Source organism: Anser anser (genome assembly GCF_964211835.1).
Source record: "Anser anser genome assembly, chromosome: 1".
Lineage (NCBI taxonomy): Eukaryota > Metazoa > Chordata > Aves > Anseriformes > Anatidae > Anser > Anser anser.
In genome coordinates this window covers 188770777-188787470 of record NC_139720.1, presented here as the reverse complement: position 1 = coordinate 188787470, position 16694 = coordinate 188770777, and the positions used below count along the sequence as shown (strand labels likewise).

Genomic DNA, 16694 nt, shown 5'->3' with positions numbered 1-16694 from the left:
GTGCTGAAATGACTTACTGCAAGGTCAGGTGAGCACCCAGTAAGAAGAGGACAGAGTTATAGGGGTTGAGGAAAGAATATTGGTTTTGGTGGCAGCTAGGTATTTGATTGCAGCTCTGTCAATTTCCTTCTCTTGTCATAACTTTGATATTTAAATGTTTATTGCGTCATATTATAGTTAAGATACTGATCACAGAAAGTGAAATGTGTGAATAAGCATAGTACATGTTAACAATATCTAAATGTGTAGCTTAAAATAAAGGAAATATATTTTTGGTTTCAGCCCAAAGCAGCCAATGTTCTTGGAGCAGTTAACAAGCCTCTTTCGTCAGCAGGCAAGCAGTCTCAATCCAAATCTTCACGAATGGAAACTGTAAGCAATGCCAGCAGCAGTTCAAATCCAAGCTCTCCAGGAAGGATCAAAGGGAGGTTGGTAGTCAACAAAGGGGCTTTGATATTTCAAGTATTTGTAATGGAAACTTTGAATATTTCTATAATGTTTTCTAAGTGGGAAACAGAATTATATTCTCTTATTTTGAAGTAAAGTTATAGTAGCACATTGTATAATGAAAACCATGAATTTGGCTTTCTAAACCCAGAAATAAAGTTGCTGTTAGAGAGAAGAAGAGGAGGAAAAATGTTCAAGTACAATCACAGAAACAGAATCAAATCACATCCATAGATGGTTGAAGGAGGGAAGGAGAGCCTCATACTTTTTTTAATATATATATCACTTTTCTTTTTAATACATATATATATACACACACACATCTGCATGTACTAGGAACTTTGTAGCCTGCTGTAATGTTAACATGTCATAGACAATGAGGACTGGTAGGCCAGTGTGGTGATCTGGTATTAACTTCCTCCTCTATAACTCGTCCTGCACTTTGCTGGAAGTAGCAGATAAACATTTCTGGATTTTAGTTTCTGTGGTGGAAGGGGTGAACATACTGCAGTGTTAGAGTTGTCGTCCTCTAATTAGCTATCTGTAAAATTTATACTTTATTTAGTGCCAGTTTTCTTATTTTTTTCTTAAGTTATCAATCTCTGTGTCTTATGTTTGTTTGTTTAACCATTAACAATTGTATAGTCCCCACTATTCATCTTTCCTCACAGAAAGACTGAGAGAAAATTATATTTGAAACTAAGACTAAAATCATTTGATTCTTCTGTGACTATTTAATATGTAATGTTAGTCTGAATTTTGTGCAGTGCTTTACAACGAATACTTACAACTCCATGAAAATCACACAGACTTATTTCTTACAAGTCACACAAGTTCATATGCAGAAATACACTACTGGCTAAAGACAGATTAGAATCCAGCTTCTTCATGTCCTGTGAAATTAATCTGAGACTCTTACTGTTCTACATCCGGTCTATTTAAAAAAATACTGCACTTGCAGCCTAACCTATTCTGTCATCTTCATGGTTTCCCCAGCTCACCTAAGTTAAACTGATTGGTCAGGTTTCTCACATCTCTCAAGAAACCTGAAACTCTAGATGGGGGCTTGGGGAGCAGAGTCCCTCCCACTCTAAGAAAAGAGCAAGATCAGGACCTCCTGATGCAACTTAACTACAAGTCTATGGGGCCTGATGACATGTCTCTCAGGGTCTTGAGGGAATTGGCTGATGTAGTCACCAAGCCATTCTTCATCATATTTAAAAAATCATGGCAGTCAGGCAAAGTCCCCCGTGACTGGAAGAAAGGAATCATCACTCCCATTTTTGAAAAGGGTGGAAAGGAGGACCTGGGAAACTACAGACCAGTGAGCCTCACCTCTGTGCCTAGCAAGATCATGAAATGGATTCTCCTGGATGCAGTGTTAAGGCACATGCAGGACAAGGAGGTGATCTGAGACAACAAGCGTGGCTTCACTAAGGGCAAATCATGCCTGACCAATCTGGTGGCCTTCTGTGATGGAGTGACTGTATCAGTCAATAAGGGAAGACCAACCAACGTCAGCTACTTGGACTTCTGTAAGGCTTTTGACGCTGTCCCACGTGACATCCTAATATCTAAATTGGAAAGATACGGATTTGAAGGGTGGATCATTCAGTGGATAAGGAGTTGCCTTGACGGTCACACCCAGAAAGTAGTGGTCAATGGTTCTATGTCCAGGTGGAGGCCAGTGACAAGCGGTGTCCCTCAGGGGTCGGTCTTGGGGACTGGTGCTTTTCCATGTCTTCATCACAGAATCACAGAATTGTAGGGGTTGGAATGGACCTTGAGAGATCATCAGATCCAACCCCCAAAATGAGATAGACAGGATCGAGTGCACCCTCAGCAAGCTTGCAGATGACACCAAACTGAGTGGTGGGGTTGATACCAAAGAAGGAAGAGATGCCATTCAAAAGGACCTGGACAGGCTGGAGAAGTGGGCCCATGTCAACTGGTTGAGGTTCAACAAGTCCAAGTGCAAGGTGCTGCACCTGGGCTGGAGCAATCCCAGACACAAGTACAGACTGGGAGAAGAACTCACTGAGAGCAGCCCTGTGGAGAGAGACTCTGGAGTTCTGGTGGATGAAAGGCTCGACATGAGCCAGCAGTCCGTGCTTGCATCCCAGAAGGCCAACTGCATCCTGGGCTGCATCAACAGAGGCATGACCAGCAGCAGGTGGAGGGAGGGGATTGTGTTCCTCTCTGCTCTGCCCTTGTGGGACCCCACCTGGAGTGCTGCGTTCAGGTCTGGGGCCCCCAGCACAAGAAGGATGTGGGGCTGCTAGAGCGGGTCCAGAGGAGGGCCACAGAGATGATCAGAGGGTTGGAGCGCCTCTCCTATGGGGGCAGGCTGAGAGAGCTGGGGCTGTTCAGCCCAAAAAACAGAAGGTTCCAGGGAGACCTCATTGTGGCTTTTCAGTACTTAGGGGCGTCTTATAAAAAGGATGGAGAGGGACTTTTTACTCGAGTAGATAATGATAGGACAAGGGGGAATGGTCTTAAACTAAAAGAGGATAAATTTAGACTAGACCTTAGGAGGAAATTCTTCACTGTAAGGGTAGTGAAGCACTGGCACAGGTTACCCAGAGAGGTTGTGGATGCCCCATCCCTGGAGGTGCTCAAGGCCAGGCTGGATGGGGACTTGGCCAACCTGATCTAGGGGGTGGCATCCTGCGAGGCTGGTTGGAACTAGGAGATCTTTAAGGTCCCTTCCAACCCAAGCCATTCTATGATTCAGTATGCATGGTATTTCCTATTTAATATGACTGAATACATACCCACAAGCTTACATCTGTTAAGGTGATGTATAAAACCTGCTGTAAGTTATTGCAATTTTTTTTTACTTGTAGACATAAGAATGTCTTTCTCTGTCCAGGCAGTGCCCAGGACAGGGAGTTGAGAGCTCGTGTATCTGAATACCACTTGTCTTTTTAATGCATAGCATATTTATTTTCTGTAAAAAGATCTGCACTCTTAAAAGCAACTTTTTTCCCTTACTCCAGCCTCAGGGCAGATTAAAAAAAAAAAAAAAAAAAACAAAACACTACTCTTGTGTATTGGCTTTTGTATATTACCTTTTTATATGTGGGTCTCAGTGTTTTATATATGCAGGAAGTACCATTGTCCACATTTACATATGTGGAAACTGAAATAAAAGTGTAATTGCTTACATATTATATGCTGCCATAAATAACAAAAAGCTGAGGGATGAACTGCTCTCTGAAATTTAAATTTGCTGCTCGGTTGCCTGGACCTCACCATAATGAAGTGTTTACGTTTCAGTTGGTCTTTGGGGATCTTTGATTGGAATATGAAGTTTATGCAAATGTATACAAATACACAAATCTCTTCTATCTCCTTAAGGCTTGTCTGTATCAAAAAGCTCAGTTTTAACTGAGAAAGATGATCAATTTGGCTTATGATTGACATCCTCGTTCTGAGAATTAGGTGCTCTATTTTGTGATATTATGTGATAACTATAGTACCCAGAGAAAAAGGTTCTCTCTGCCAGATTTGGCTTAGGAATAGATTTCTTCTGAAGGTTGTTCTTAATATATATATTTTTTAATAATTGCCTGCTATATTATAATAATGAAGAGAACAAATGTTTATTGATTCTAGGCTTGACAGTACTGAAATGGACCACAGTGAAAATGAAGACTTCACACTGACTTCGCCGTTACCAGGGAAGAAAACTGACAAAAGGGACGACACTGATCTTGTAAGGGTGAGCTGTTTGGTTGCGTTACAGATGTTTGTTTCACTTTAAATCACCAAGACTTTAAAATAAAAATTAAATTAATGTGCTGGTATTTTGTATGATTCAGGAAAACATGTTCTTCTAATCCAGATATTTTACATGAAACTGAGTTAACTTTGTAAACTACTGAAAAGCGTGCTTAGAGTTAGAGGTGAAAATGTGATGAAAAAAATTTCCAATTTGTCTGTTTTACATGTGTACCATACGTTACCTTTGCATCATATTGACCATTTTTGTAAGCTTTCAAGATTGCCAATTACAATTTGCAAGATATAGACGGGAACAGATTCTGCTAGAATTAGGTCGATGACAATTAGTCCATGATTTGCCTCATGTTCAGGATTCATTGGTGAAGTATTTGTTACATTGTTCAAGTTGATAGCTAGCTTGGGCTTCTGTTCCCCAGTATACTGTAGGTTTTTTGTGTGTGGTTGATGGTTAGTTAAAATGTAGCTGTGGAAGAATTAATTGGATTAACTTGAATGATCAGCTATACAGGAATTGTGGGGGAGCACATTAACCTGTCTTAGATTTCAGATTGCCTTCTGAGGTTGTAAAATTCTGTTTCATATATGGTTTCTTTGCTTGTAGCTAGCAAAGTGGTAATACCTCAATTGCAGTGTTGATACATTATAATTCTCACCTTTTTTGGTATTGTCCCATCACTGATGCTAAGGCATGTTCTCCTTTTCCAGCCAGCTGTGTTTTTCTTTCAACAGCTATAAGGCATAGCAACTGCCAGTTCTCTGGTTATCTTGAATAGCAAGAGGGCATCATGATTTGACATTGGATTTAGAAATTCAGAGAAGAGTTTTCTGAATAGCCATATGGATTCTGGTTTTTTGCGTATAACTTGTACTTGAAGGCAGGAAAAATGCTTGGTTCTGAGTAGTAGATATTACAAGTATAAGTTGTAGCATGGTTTTATTCTGTCTGATTGTGTGCTGTATGATTTGCCACAGGCTTTAAGTCAGAGTAAGCTAGCTAACTGATAGTTATAGACCTAATGCATTTACTGAAATTATAAACAGGCTAAACATTTAATCTCAAGCAATATTTACGTGTGTGTTATATCAGAATACAGCAGAAAAACACCAAAGAAAAGTCTTAATTCTAAGAACCGTTCAAATAAGACTTTCATATGCCACTAGTGAACTTCATTTTTTGTTCCTCGTTAACTTTTGGCAGTCTGTAGTAATTGTAGTAATTTGGGATATGCATGAAACATGATACAAACAAGATCATATGTATTACAACTGTATTTTCTGAAATCTATTAAGGATGTGCTATATCTGATGTCACTGCTAGTTGTCTGACTGCTAGACTGTCTGACACTTGGACTGTGCACTTAGTCACATGGTCTAAACTTTTGGGTAGACCTGTGTGGTGCCAGGAGTTGGACTTGATGATCCTTATGGGTCCCTTCCAACTCGGGATATTCTGTGATTCTCTATTTTTCTGTTATGTCAGTCTGTTGTGTTTTTCTGGGTTGCTTGGAAAATAGAAGGCTACTGCCTAGTAAAAATATCCTGAATTTTTGCTTGTCTTGAAGTGTAGATAACCAATTAAGCTGTAGTATCTTGTAGGAAACCGACATGTAATGAAACAAGAAAAATAAGGAATCTTTTGTCAGTTTAAAAAAATCCCTATCCTTAAGCACAATATTTCATAGTATAACCTTGGAATTTGCTTTCTTACACTTGGCTTTCGTTTCAACTTTAGATTTTTCAGACCAATCTTGCCATCTAGATACATGCATTCTTTCTAAAAACAAAGTTTAAATGATGTAACACCAACTAATATGTGTAAGTTGTTAGTAAACTTCACTTATTTTAATTACAAAACTATTTTAGCAGTTTAATTCAGATTAGGGAAAGTAAGGCAGTTGTTGAAAGCTCTAATTCTTTTGCTACAGATTAACAACTTTGTTTAAAAAAGAAAAAAAATAGTTTCTGTTCTGATATGTTGCGTCAGCTGTAAATCTGAAAGATCTGAGAGTCCAAACGGCTGCTGACATGCAGTAGTTCAGAAGATATAGGTTGAATTCATAACTGACAAAACTTAAGTGATAAAGCAAATATAATGCAGTATTTCACATACTTCTGAGGGCATTTGTATGTCATTTTGAATATGTAAGGAAGCTGCTCAAGGTGATTTAGAATTCAGTTTTGTTTCTTTAGGGCTAGGGAGCAGACTATAACAAGTACTAACAGAGAAGCAGAATTTCCGCTGGGGACCAGAAAGTCCAGGTTTTAGAGATGTCACTATTATTTAGGTTATTTGTCCAGATTATAGCATAGAATAATATACTAGTTCTAAGGCTTCAGAACATTTCACCTGAGGGAGAAACTTCGCTCTGAGACTCATAGATACAACTGTACTTACCTGGTAAAAGCAGTTGCAATGTGACAGATGGGAACTTTCACTGCAAAAGCAAATAGAATAGGGAATAACAATAGCTGTGATCTAGATCAACAGTTTTGTCACTGAAACCATGAACTGGCATAATATGTCATCATTGTTCAAACATTCTCCTTAACAGTTTCTTTAACAGTTTCTGTTCTGAAAGCTTATGATTCAGAAAGGGTTCTACCTTTCTTCTAATGTAATATTTTGCTGAGCAGAGCAAATACTGAGTCTCAGTGCAACTGTGGTAGCAGTGCTTTGGCAACTACTACTAATTCTTGTGCTTTCCTCTACAGTTACAAATCCAAGTTGCCCACCACCTCCTGTATTTAATGCCTTGCCACTGCTGGCATGGGAGTGTGCAGGGCATAAACACCCCACAACTCAAAACAGAGCTTAAGCATCAAATTGACCATTCCCATCCTATATATTATCTTTATATTTTCCTAATGATAAAAATGTAGATATGAATGTTTAAACCAATTGCGTTTGCCATAGTCGAGGATACAGAGGAGGAAGACCTAATATACTTCTGTGATTTAACTGTTCATCTTTGAAATAATCTTTCTCTCTTGTTTAGCATTTTATATATATACATACATGTTTTTATACTTTTGAAAAGGTTTTAGAAATGAATATGGTAGCCAATCTCAATTTCTTGTGTAACCTGAAGGCTCTTTGTCTTGTTGCGGGAAATCTGTAGCTTTTGTGTGTGTGACAGTTCAATATGGCAGTTTAATTTTTTAACTTAAAGATGTGATCTTAACTTTTCAGTCAGAGATTGAGAAGCCTAGAGGAAGGAAGAAACCACCTATCACAGACTCAGAAGAGAAACTAAGCATAGATGACCTGAATAAACTGGGACAAGAGCAGAAACTTAGAGGTAGTCAACGGGGAAGGAAGAGACCTGCAGTTGTTTCAGAATCTGATGAAACACAATGGCAAGAGGAAAAAAGGCTAAAAGATGATGTAATAGAAAGTGAGGATGAACAGAACAGTCCACCAAAGAAAGGGAGAAGAGGACGCCCTCCCAAAGCAAATAATGGGGGAACACCAAAGGAAGAACCACCAGCAAAGTCATCAAAAAGGAGCAAAAAAAAACAAACGCCAGCAGCAGCAGTAGAAGAGGAGGAAGAGGAGGAAGAAAGGCAAACTGAAAACATCGAACAAAAGCCCAAAGGCAGGCAAAACAGGACAACGAAAAGAACACAGCAGAGGTAAGTTTGTCATCTTGTAAGCTGCATCATTTTTATCCTTGGACATTAGTTATAATTTGATACTTTGCAATTTGGGTCTTCCTCAAAACAGAGCAGAACCATCTGAAACTAGTACAGTTGAATCAGCACAGTCTACGCCACAGAAAGGACGAGGAAGGTCATCAAAAACACCACCATCACAGCAAAAAAAAGTGTAAGTGGTGAATATTTTCTGAATTTGTGTTTAGTAAAAATTTAAAATATGCCTCTGTGCCCCCAAACAATCATTTCCTGAAAACATTTCAGAATACTTTAATTGACAGTTATCAAAATAAATTGCCACTGTTATTTCTAAAGTGTTTTCCCCAGCTGCTTCTCCTAGAGCATCTCAAACTAGAGCAAATAGGCTACAAGTAAATTTAATGTGCTCAGGTAACATTATACGTAGCTTTGCTCTTCTAGGAGAAAAGTCAATAAAGTACGTGAGGGCCTTGAGGATAAGGCTTTATTAGGACTCCAGGAGCAAAAAGTGTTCCTGTTTGTTCTAGACAGGGAGGAAGAATCAAATTGTTACTCTTCACAATACCATTTCACCACAGTAAATCTGTTCTGATTCTCCTTAAATGAAATGTCAGTGACTTTCTAATTTGTGGCCTCCTCCTTGTAAGGTAATGTATTATCCACTTGAATCATTTCCAAATGAATAAAATGTGCTTATAGTCTATGGATAATAGTTCTAGAAAATTTTCAGGTGTGTTGAGCTACAAAATAAAGGTAAATTCTGTGGCTGGCTTCATTTTCTTGTGCTTACTGTAGAAACTACAGGTATCTCTGCCTTTTCTATACATGTACATGCAATATATGTAAAGCAGATGTGTACAAGTGGACAGAAAAATAAAAACTGGAACATGGAAAAGATTTGCAACATACTTCTCCAGGACCTGGTGTTAAATGCCTTAGGGCATGACTTACACGCATCTTCGGTTTGGCATTCTGTATTATTCTGTTGCCACTATTGTTTTTCTAGCTTCTGGGCTTAGCATCCTGTTGATCTTCCTCTGACAGGATCCAGATTTGTGTCCAATTTGCCTAACCCTAGCAGTCTTTTTTTTTTTTTACATGCCTGAACTCCTTGCTACACAAATTTCTACCCGCTGCTTTGGCATTTTGCACCCACAGTATCCCAACCTTTCCAGTGTTCTGTTTCCTACCTCTTTTCACTCATATGTGAAGAGATGAACCTAGCTTGTTAATAATTCTCCTGTTTCCTTTTCAATTCTGTTACTTCTGCCAGTGTCTTGGAAAGCTTCAATTGGGCTATTCTGTATTGTTTTTTCAAAGGATGTCAGGTTGCTTGGTTGGTGCTGAAACTCCAACTGTACTATAATTATTATGTGTAATTCAGAGGTTTTATTCTAAACCGATTTTATCATGGTTCTCATGACTGAACGTTCCCATCACATGTATGGTTTGAAGCTGTCAGAGAATGGTTGTTTTGGATCTTTATGACCCCCACTGGGGATTGAAGCCTGCTGTCTGCCTGAAAGAGCATTTCTGGTTTGAGTTCATCCGAAACCTCACCTAGTTTGGGTGCACCGATACAGCTTCTCAAACCAAGCCAAAGTGCAGTAAGTGGGATGATTCAGTGATTTGATTTCAAACTCTGCTAATGACACTAACCAAAATGGTAATGTGAGTGCAGCTGTAGTTTTGGATACATATCCAGTTGTCTTTTTTCTTTTTAATTTTCTTTTAAGGTCGGGAGGATGTAGGGGAGACTAGTTCTCATTTTCAGCAGCTGGAATGTTTTTTTTGCTCATGGTTCAGCTCTAATAACTGACTTAAGATATTGTTGAGTGATTGTTCTTGATTATCCTGATTAAGGTAGTATCCCGATTATCCCTAGCTCTTAGCATGAGCTAGCTTGGAAGATTTGCTTTTAGGTCCACTATAGTGTTAATTTCATAAATAGCAACATGCGAGTTCTTCTAGGTCTGTAAAAATATACATGCAACTACTTAAATTCTGTGGTGTATAAACTGCTAAAGAAATAGAAGACATCTATTTGTTCAGAAGAAGAAATAAATAAAAGTTGCTGTCTGTTTGCCTTTTCCTGGTCACTGGTTACTGTTGTGTGTCAGCCTTCTTGGCATGTGTTCAGACACTGAAGAGAAATATCTGTCCTGTCTGTAGATGCAAAAATGGTTCAACGTTGTACTCCTGGTTCTTTATTCTGGAAGAATTTGGTTTCCAGTTGCTGTTGCTCATCCTCCTACTTACACCTCTAGTGTTCTTTCTACAGATAAATTAGAAAGGCATATAATATGTACTATATAAATGGAAATTTTAAGGCTGCTGTTCTTATAAAGAGGAATGTTTGTTCTCTTCCAGAGTTTATACATGTGCAGACCCATATGGCGTGAAACTGATCTTTTTTTCCTTCTGATTTTAGCCGTGCAGGACGTTCCAAACAAGCAGCCAGTAAGGAGAATGAATCTAGTGAAGAGATGGATGTATTTCAGAGTACTTCACCTGTCAGTGATGACATTCCCCAGGAAGAAGTAATGGAAGAAGAGGAAGTCTCCACAATCAATGTAAGAGAAATTCCTTAGCTTTTTTCTCTTTTTTTAATCTGTAGTGTCCTCTCTGTATTGACTGACTTCCCCTGTTCTTGTAAGTGTCCCCATAACTTAACCTTCCTCCTTGAAAATGAATGAGGTGTTTGCCACCTCTGTGTTTTATAGTGGCACTGCAGTGTAGTTTCTTATACAATCTGCATTTCTCAGAGAGAAAATATCAGTTTTTGTCAAGTATCTTAAATATTGAATTCTGTGTAGTTTTTTTAATCTGAGTTGCTTAGTACATCATGGGAATTATTTTCTAGGCAGCTCGTACCTATTTTTGTCAGCTAGATTATAATAGTGAGTTATGTTTCTTTATGCAAAAGAGGAATGCAAAATGATTAGCATCAGATAACAGTTACAGAAACTTGGAGCAGAATTATAAACCATTTTTTTCCTCTTACCAGCGTATGCAAATATGTTAAAATAAGTTTATGTATTTAATTCCTACAAATATGTTAGAGGTGTTAGTAGTAATACTGAAGATGTAATTGAGAATGTCTTTCAACAAATCTGATGATTGAAGTATCTGAGGACATTAGATTATTTTTTAACACTTGAAAGATGCAGACTTACTAATACTAAAATTTATGTCCAGGCCATTGATCAAGGCTTGCACCTATGATAAAACGAGTGATTAATGATACTGTATACAGTTACTTAAACATTATGATGAAGTAAGCATTTTTCCCATAAACTACGTTTATTCTTGACTTTTTTCATAACTTACTTTTTCTGTTAAATATTTAAAATTCTTTTTCCCCAAACAGGTGCGTCGCAGAACTTCGAAAAGGGAAAGGCGATGAGTGAGCATGTAGTTATCAGCCTTCCAGGTGAAAGCTTTGAAGAATGCTTTTAATATAAAGCTTGAGACTGAACGAAGCTGTTAGTGCACAAATGGGGTTGCTGAAAAAAGACAAAGCCTATTTTACTTTTACTGCCCCTGCATTTGCAGTCCCTAGGTCACAAGCTTTAGCCACACACATGTTGATATCATTAACTGTGGATTTTTGTGAAGTGTAATGTGCGCTGGCTTTGTAGACATATGAACTAAAGAAGAATACTGTAAATAGTTCTTTTTTTAATGTTTCTGACTTCTAAAGTGCTTGTATAGCTTTTATCCGCGGCTTTAAACTGACAGTGCCCCACTGTTTATTGGATCTATTGATTTAAAAAGGAACAGAGTTTGTTAAAAATTGATCTCAAGCAATATCTGTCAGTGTTCGTATTTGTACTCTTGTTGACATTTAACTGTGAAAAAAAATCAGTTGAACAAATAGTGCCACTTTTGCCACTATTTGTTAAGAAGAAGAAGAAGAAATGCAATAGTGTTTGTTTCCTTCATGAATCTAACCTAGTGTTTACCTTTAGGCACCTACCTATCATCAGAGGTGCTAAATTACTTTCTTTTACAGTTGAACAATGTTGGATAGAATAATACAAGAGATGCAAATTGTGGAAGAAGTTGTTTGACTTGTTTTACGCCTCAGTATTGATTCCAGACTTTTCTGGACTTCTAGTGGCATTGAAAATTCAAAAAGGATTTAAAATATTATAATTTTAAAAGTGTGTTATTAAATAATGTACTGAATACCCTCCCCATTTTATCTTCCCCATCAGTTTTTATTAATCTACTGTATCAATAAAATTCTGTAACTGAGTTTTTAATAGTCTAGTATGTTAATGTGTATAGATATTTCCTTCTGAACATGATGTTCACAAAGAGCAAATTATTACTACATTATAATACGAAATCTGATATATAAACATTAGTGAAAATACAGTTCTTATTACAATGTAAAGTTAATCACAAAGAAAAATTTTATTGATGCAGTGTGTCTTTATAAAGCTGTTCTTGAGAGCCAAGTGTTTTGTATTTTATAGTGAAGTTGCATGTTTATGAAAAATGTGCTGAAAATGGGATGTAATGTTTTTTTGGAAACTCGTATCTAGCAGTAGTATATGGTAGGTTGCCTCATGAGAGAACCTTCTATTGAAAGTTTATTGTACTTTTCTCTTTTTTTTTTGTGAGCCAAATTTTTTTGGTATGAAGAGCTAAGATTTTGTTGAATGATTGCAGTCAAGTTGTTGATGATTGCAGTCAAGGTATTCAAGATTTGAATGAAGCTCCATTTTTATTTTATGCTACCGTAGAGAAGGTTGTATTTGTGTTTTTAGGTATAATCTGAAAAAAAAAGAAACAAAATACTAGTCAGTATCCTGTATGCAGTTTTACAGTTTACAAACTGTGTCTTTGAAAACCAAAATGTATAGGTTACTACACTATGCTAAGCCAAGCACATACTATAATTTCAGGTGCTGTTCTCCCTCTGGTTCCCCACCATTGACAACATATGAAAAAATCAATTTCTAACTTACAAAAAAGTAATCTCATTGAATAGTGGAGCATTTTCATACAATCCATCAAGAAATATGTTATAGTTGAAAGGTGGCCTGTGAAGATTAGAGGAAAGGATAAGACCGAAGCACGGATTTACCCGTTTCTGAACTATGATATCACTAGTAAAGAAACTTTTAGACTTTTTTCATTATGTATTTTTTCGTTACTGATGTAAAAAGTGTTTTAAACAACTAGATTATTATGCCTCTGCTTAATTCCCCCCTACACCCCAGTATTCAGCTTTTCAACATTTATACCTATAGGTATGAGGGAAATACTGCCTAAAAAGGCCATTATGGTTGGTTTGAATTGACTTTGAAATAGCTGGCACAACTGAACTGGCTTACTTAGGCTTCAGCAGTGCAAATGCAAGTTGTTTTTTTATTTTTTGTTTGTTTTGTTTTGTTTTTCCTTTATGGTATAAAATGATTGAAAACTAGCTTTATATTTTCCTCTTTGACTGAATTGCACTGAAAACATTTATGGAAGATGTATCTTTAAGTCCATTTTATACAAAAATATGAAAAATTGATGTTGAAACTGCTGCAGACTCTTGAGGCTTTATGTGCATAAACATGGTTAGGTTAAACTTCATCAAATATTGATGCACATTACTGATCATAATGTTTAATGTAAATTTTAAACTATAGTTTTGCAATTTAAATGTTGATTTCTTGGGTTATAATGTGTAATTCATTATTTCTTGAGAAATAGGCACAGCAAATATTTCATTCTTATATTCAAACCTCTTCTAAGTTCATTCTCATCTCATAAAGAAAATGAATATTTTATGTACTAACATTTTGAGATCTGCGTACAGTAGCTACAGTAGAGTATAATTATGTATAAAAGATAAATTGCTAACATTCAGTTAGCATGCTCTTCTGCAATGATAATGTTAAGTTTATAAAAATGTACTGTATTACATTAAAAGATCAAATTGAACTCACTGTAACAAGTTCCAGTATGAAATTTTTATGAGATTGCCGAAGTATCTTGCTGTACTTTGCAGCAAATTAAGCTTACTTGTGTTAAATTTCTTCTTCTTGCTGCAGTGCAACAGGAAACTTTCAGTGATCTGTAGTTCATATGTAAAATGCAAACAGTGACTGTAATCTTCATACTAGAATAATTCACTATAATTCCAGAAGCATGTTTTTTTTTTTACTTTTCACCAACTGAGATTATTAATATTTAGGAGTAGCTAATCCATGAACAGGAAAGAAATAAATGAAATTGCTTGACAGTTGTAGTGTAGGTACGCCTTTTCCACCTAGGATAATCTGGATTCCTATATTAATTATTTTTGACTCTGCCAATTGACTTTATTTTCTGGCAAAACTGAACCCTTTTTCAAATATTCTGTTGTTTGCTGTTTTGACATTTCAATCTATGTGAACAAAACCAGAATTTACAAAAAAGCATTCATATTAAAGACACTTCCACTGAATATGAATATGTTCAATTTGTGACTAACTTGCAAAAAGCTTAGACTTGAAGATTAAATACTTCATTTTGGCATAGCATTTGTCATCTGGTGTTCTCAAGAAAACCCACTTCGTATAGAGCTGTGAGTGCATTTGTATTGCTATTGATTAGTATTTTGCACGTGTAGGTTTTGACACGTTATCAAAGTCTGCTTTTGTGAGTGTATACAGTAGGCTTTGGATCCTGCAAGTTTACATCCCTGTGGTTTTGTGGGGTTTAGTTCTTAAAAGCATTTGTCATGTGCAAATATAAGTGCAAATCCATGTACATTGATATGTTTCAATATCCTAACACTTCTGCATACAGGACATGTAATGGAAAGGGAGTATACATGTATATTAAAACATGTATACCCCTGACATACAAAATTATGAGTCTGTAGATGGAAGCATTTCTGCAAACCTGTCTATGTTTAAAAAAAAACATACATATTTTGTAGAGATTGATGTATCTCTACCTCATCAAGGTAGGTGCAGTACATACTTTACAAAGAATTTTTGAAATATATACATTCAGGTATACCACCCCATACTTGTCTAAGGCAGCATGTCTACAAACACGTGATTAAGACAAGTAGTTGATGGCCATTATTCTTCTATTAGACTGCTGGCTCTTTGTTTTTATCATTATGAGGACCCAAAATGATAAAGTTGACCTAACCAAGACCTCCTGTCCAGCCATCCAGCAAGAGGAACAGATTGTTTTTAATTTCCTGTTGTGCTTACAGGTTGTCACTCCAGTCTTTGCATCTTTGTTGGATGTTGCCTTCACAGATGCCTGCTAATTTTGGTGTAATTTCCTAATGCTGGCAGAAGTGACTTAGGTTATATAGACATAAATAGAATTCCTGCTGTGTCAAGAGGTTTGTCCAACATATTTAGGACACTTGCTTCATTACGTACATTACAGCTTCTGTTGCTTGTGGAAAAGTAAGAAGCCGAATGTTGGCAGGGGAATAGAATACGGGGGGGAGGGGGGGAGGGGGAACTATTTGCTTTGAATTTCTTCAATTTCTGCTATCTAAAAAATTTGCCCTCTGCACAAAGTTCACCAAGTGCCATTATATTTGTATAGGCAGGATAAACATAGTATCATACAGTGTGTGAATGGAGTAACTGAAAGGTTTCACATTTGACATTTTTTTCAGTGCCTCACTACAGTCACAGTCTAGTTGACAGTAGCACATTTGTTTATGTAATGATCTATGTGGATTTTTTTTGAGATAGCAGCATCATATCATATCTATGTAAGAAGGAAGAAAGGCTCTCAAATACACATTTCCAATCCCACAAATCAGTATTGCGGTAACCATGTGATAAGTTTAGAATTAGCTTTAACATATATAATGTCTTTGGAGGGTGACTAACATCTCGTAAGATGTTTTATTTGACTAGGTGCGTTTCTAATATTTGTATCTTACCTCACATGTATAGATAAAAAGGAAGGAGTATTTTGAAAATCCAATCAGTATTATTGAATACATTTTCTGCTTAGTCAGAAGTAATTTTAGTATTAAAAAAGAAACTGTTTGCAGTTCACAATTTTGTTGTTTCTGCACAGATCCAAAGAACTAAAGGTTTTAGATACTTGGTTTGGTAAGACTCAGTATTGTTGGATTTTTTTTAATTTTCTAGACAAGATACAATCACTCCAATTACGACATTCAGTATAACAGAAAATGTGAGCTCAGTAACAGTCTTAGTAGTAGTAATTTCTGGTATTATAATACAGAAGAAAATGTTAGAATGAAACATTCTTCCCCTAAAATCTTTAATATGTTGAAAAGACATACTGATAATGTAAGACAGCTTTCTTCTAAAGTCACAACAACTTGAAATAGTCTGGTTGGGAACATCTTTGGATTTTTTGGTAGATGTATTTAAAGCTTACAGATCTGTGTTTTTTTATGGTATGTTTATATTCAGCAAAATTAAATTATTGTAAACTAAAGATTTTTTGAGGAACAGAAGAGTTTTGAATCCATACCTAATAAAAAAGTAAGGTTAATTTTAAGTAGTGAGGTTTTTTTTAGCCGTATCTATGTATGCAGTAACATATTACATGAATCTGGTGTCCGCCAACATTTCTCTGGAGCCGTTGACCTACCACGTACTGGAAGGCAGTAGAAAATGCCTTTATATGTTCCCTAAACGGCAGTTGCTGTTGTCCTTCCATAAATGTTACTTTCAAAAGATGAGAGCTGGAAGAGGAAGGGACAGAAAGGTGACGGTTTTATTTACCTTCCGTTTATCTTCTGCTGTATTACATGCAGCTTAGGTGAGTGAGAAATTATGGTGTATGTAGGTGTGTTGAGTGAAAAATAGGATGTTAGAAATGAGTTACTAATTTGAAAGGTGCTACAGAGCTGACTAAAGGGT

The 16694-nt window shown here is 36.6% G+C and overlaps 1 protein-coding gene across 5 annotated transcripts in view; it reads left to right on the top strand.

Moving 5' to 3' along the window:
• Nucleotides 1-14274, top strand: part of PDS5B (PDS5 cohesin associated factor B) — a 111840-nt gene extending 97566 nt beyond the window's left edge. For 2 of the 5 annotated variants that reach the window (XM_083803437.1, XM_083803439.1), the window contains 6 exons: nucleotides 283-428; nucleotides 4066-4171; nucleotides 7385-7827; nucleotides 7919-8020; nucleotides 10259-10400; nucleotides 11198-11404. In XM_083803437.1, the coding sequence (XP_083659563.1) occupies nucleotides 283-428; nucleotides 4066-4171; nucleotides 7385-7827; nucleotides 7919-8020; nucleotides 10259-10400; nucleotides 11198-11233 (975 nt within the window). In that variant the 3' untranslated portion in view covers nucleotides 11234-11404. Of the gene's footprint in view, nucleotides 1-282; nucleotides 429-4065; nucleotides 4172-7384; nucleotides 7828-7918; nucleotides 8021-10258; nucleotides 10401-11197 lie in introns of all 5 variants that reach the window. The other 3 variants (XM_083803438.1, XM_083803441.1, XM_083803440.1) reach the window with 3 other exon arrangements.
• Nucleotides 14275-16694: the final 2420 nt, after the last annotated feature.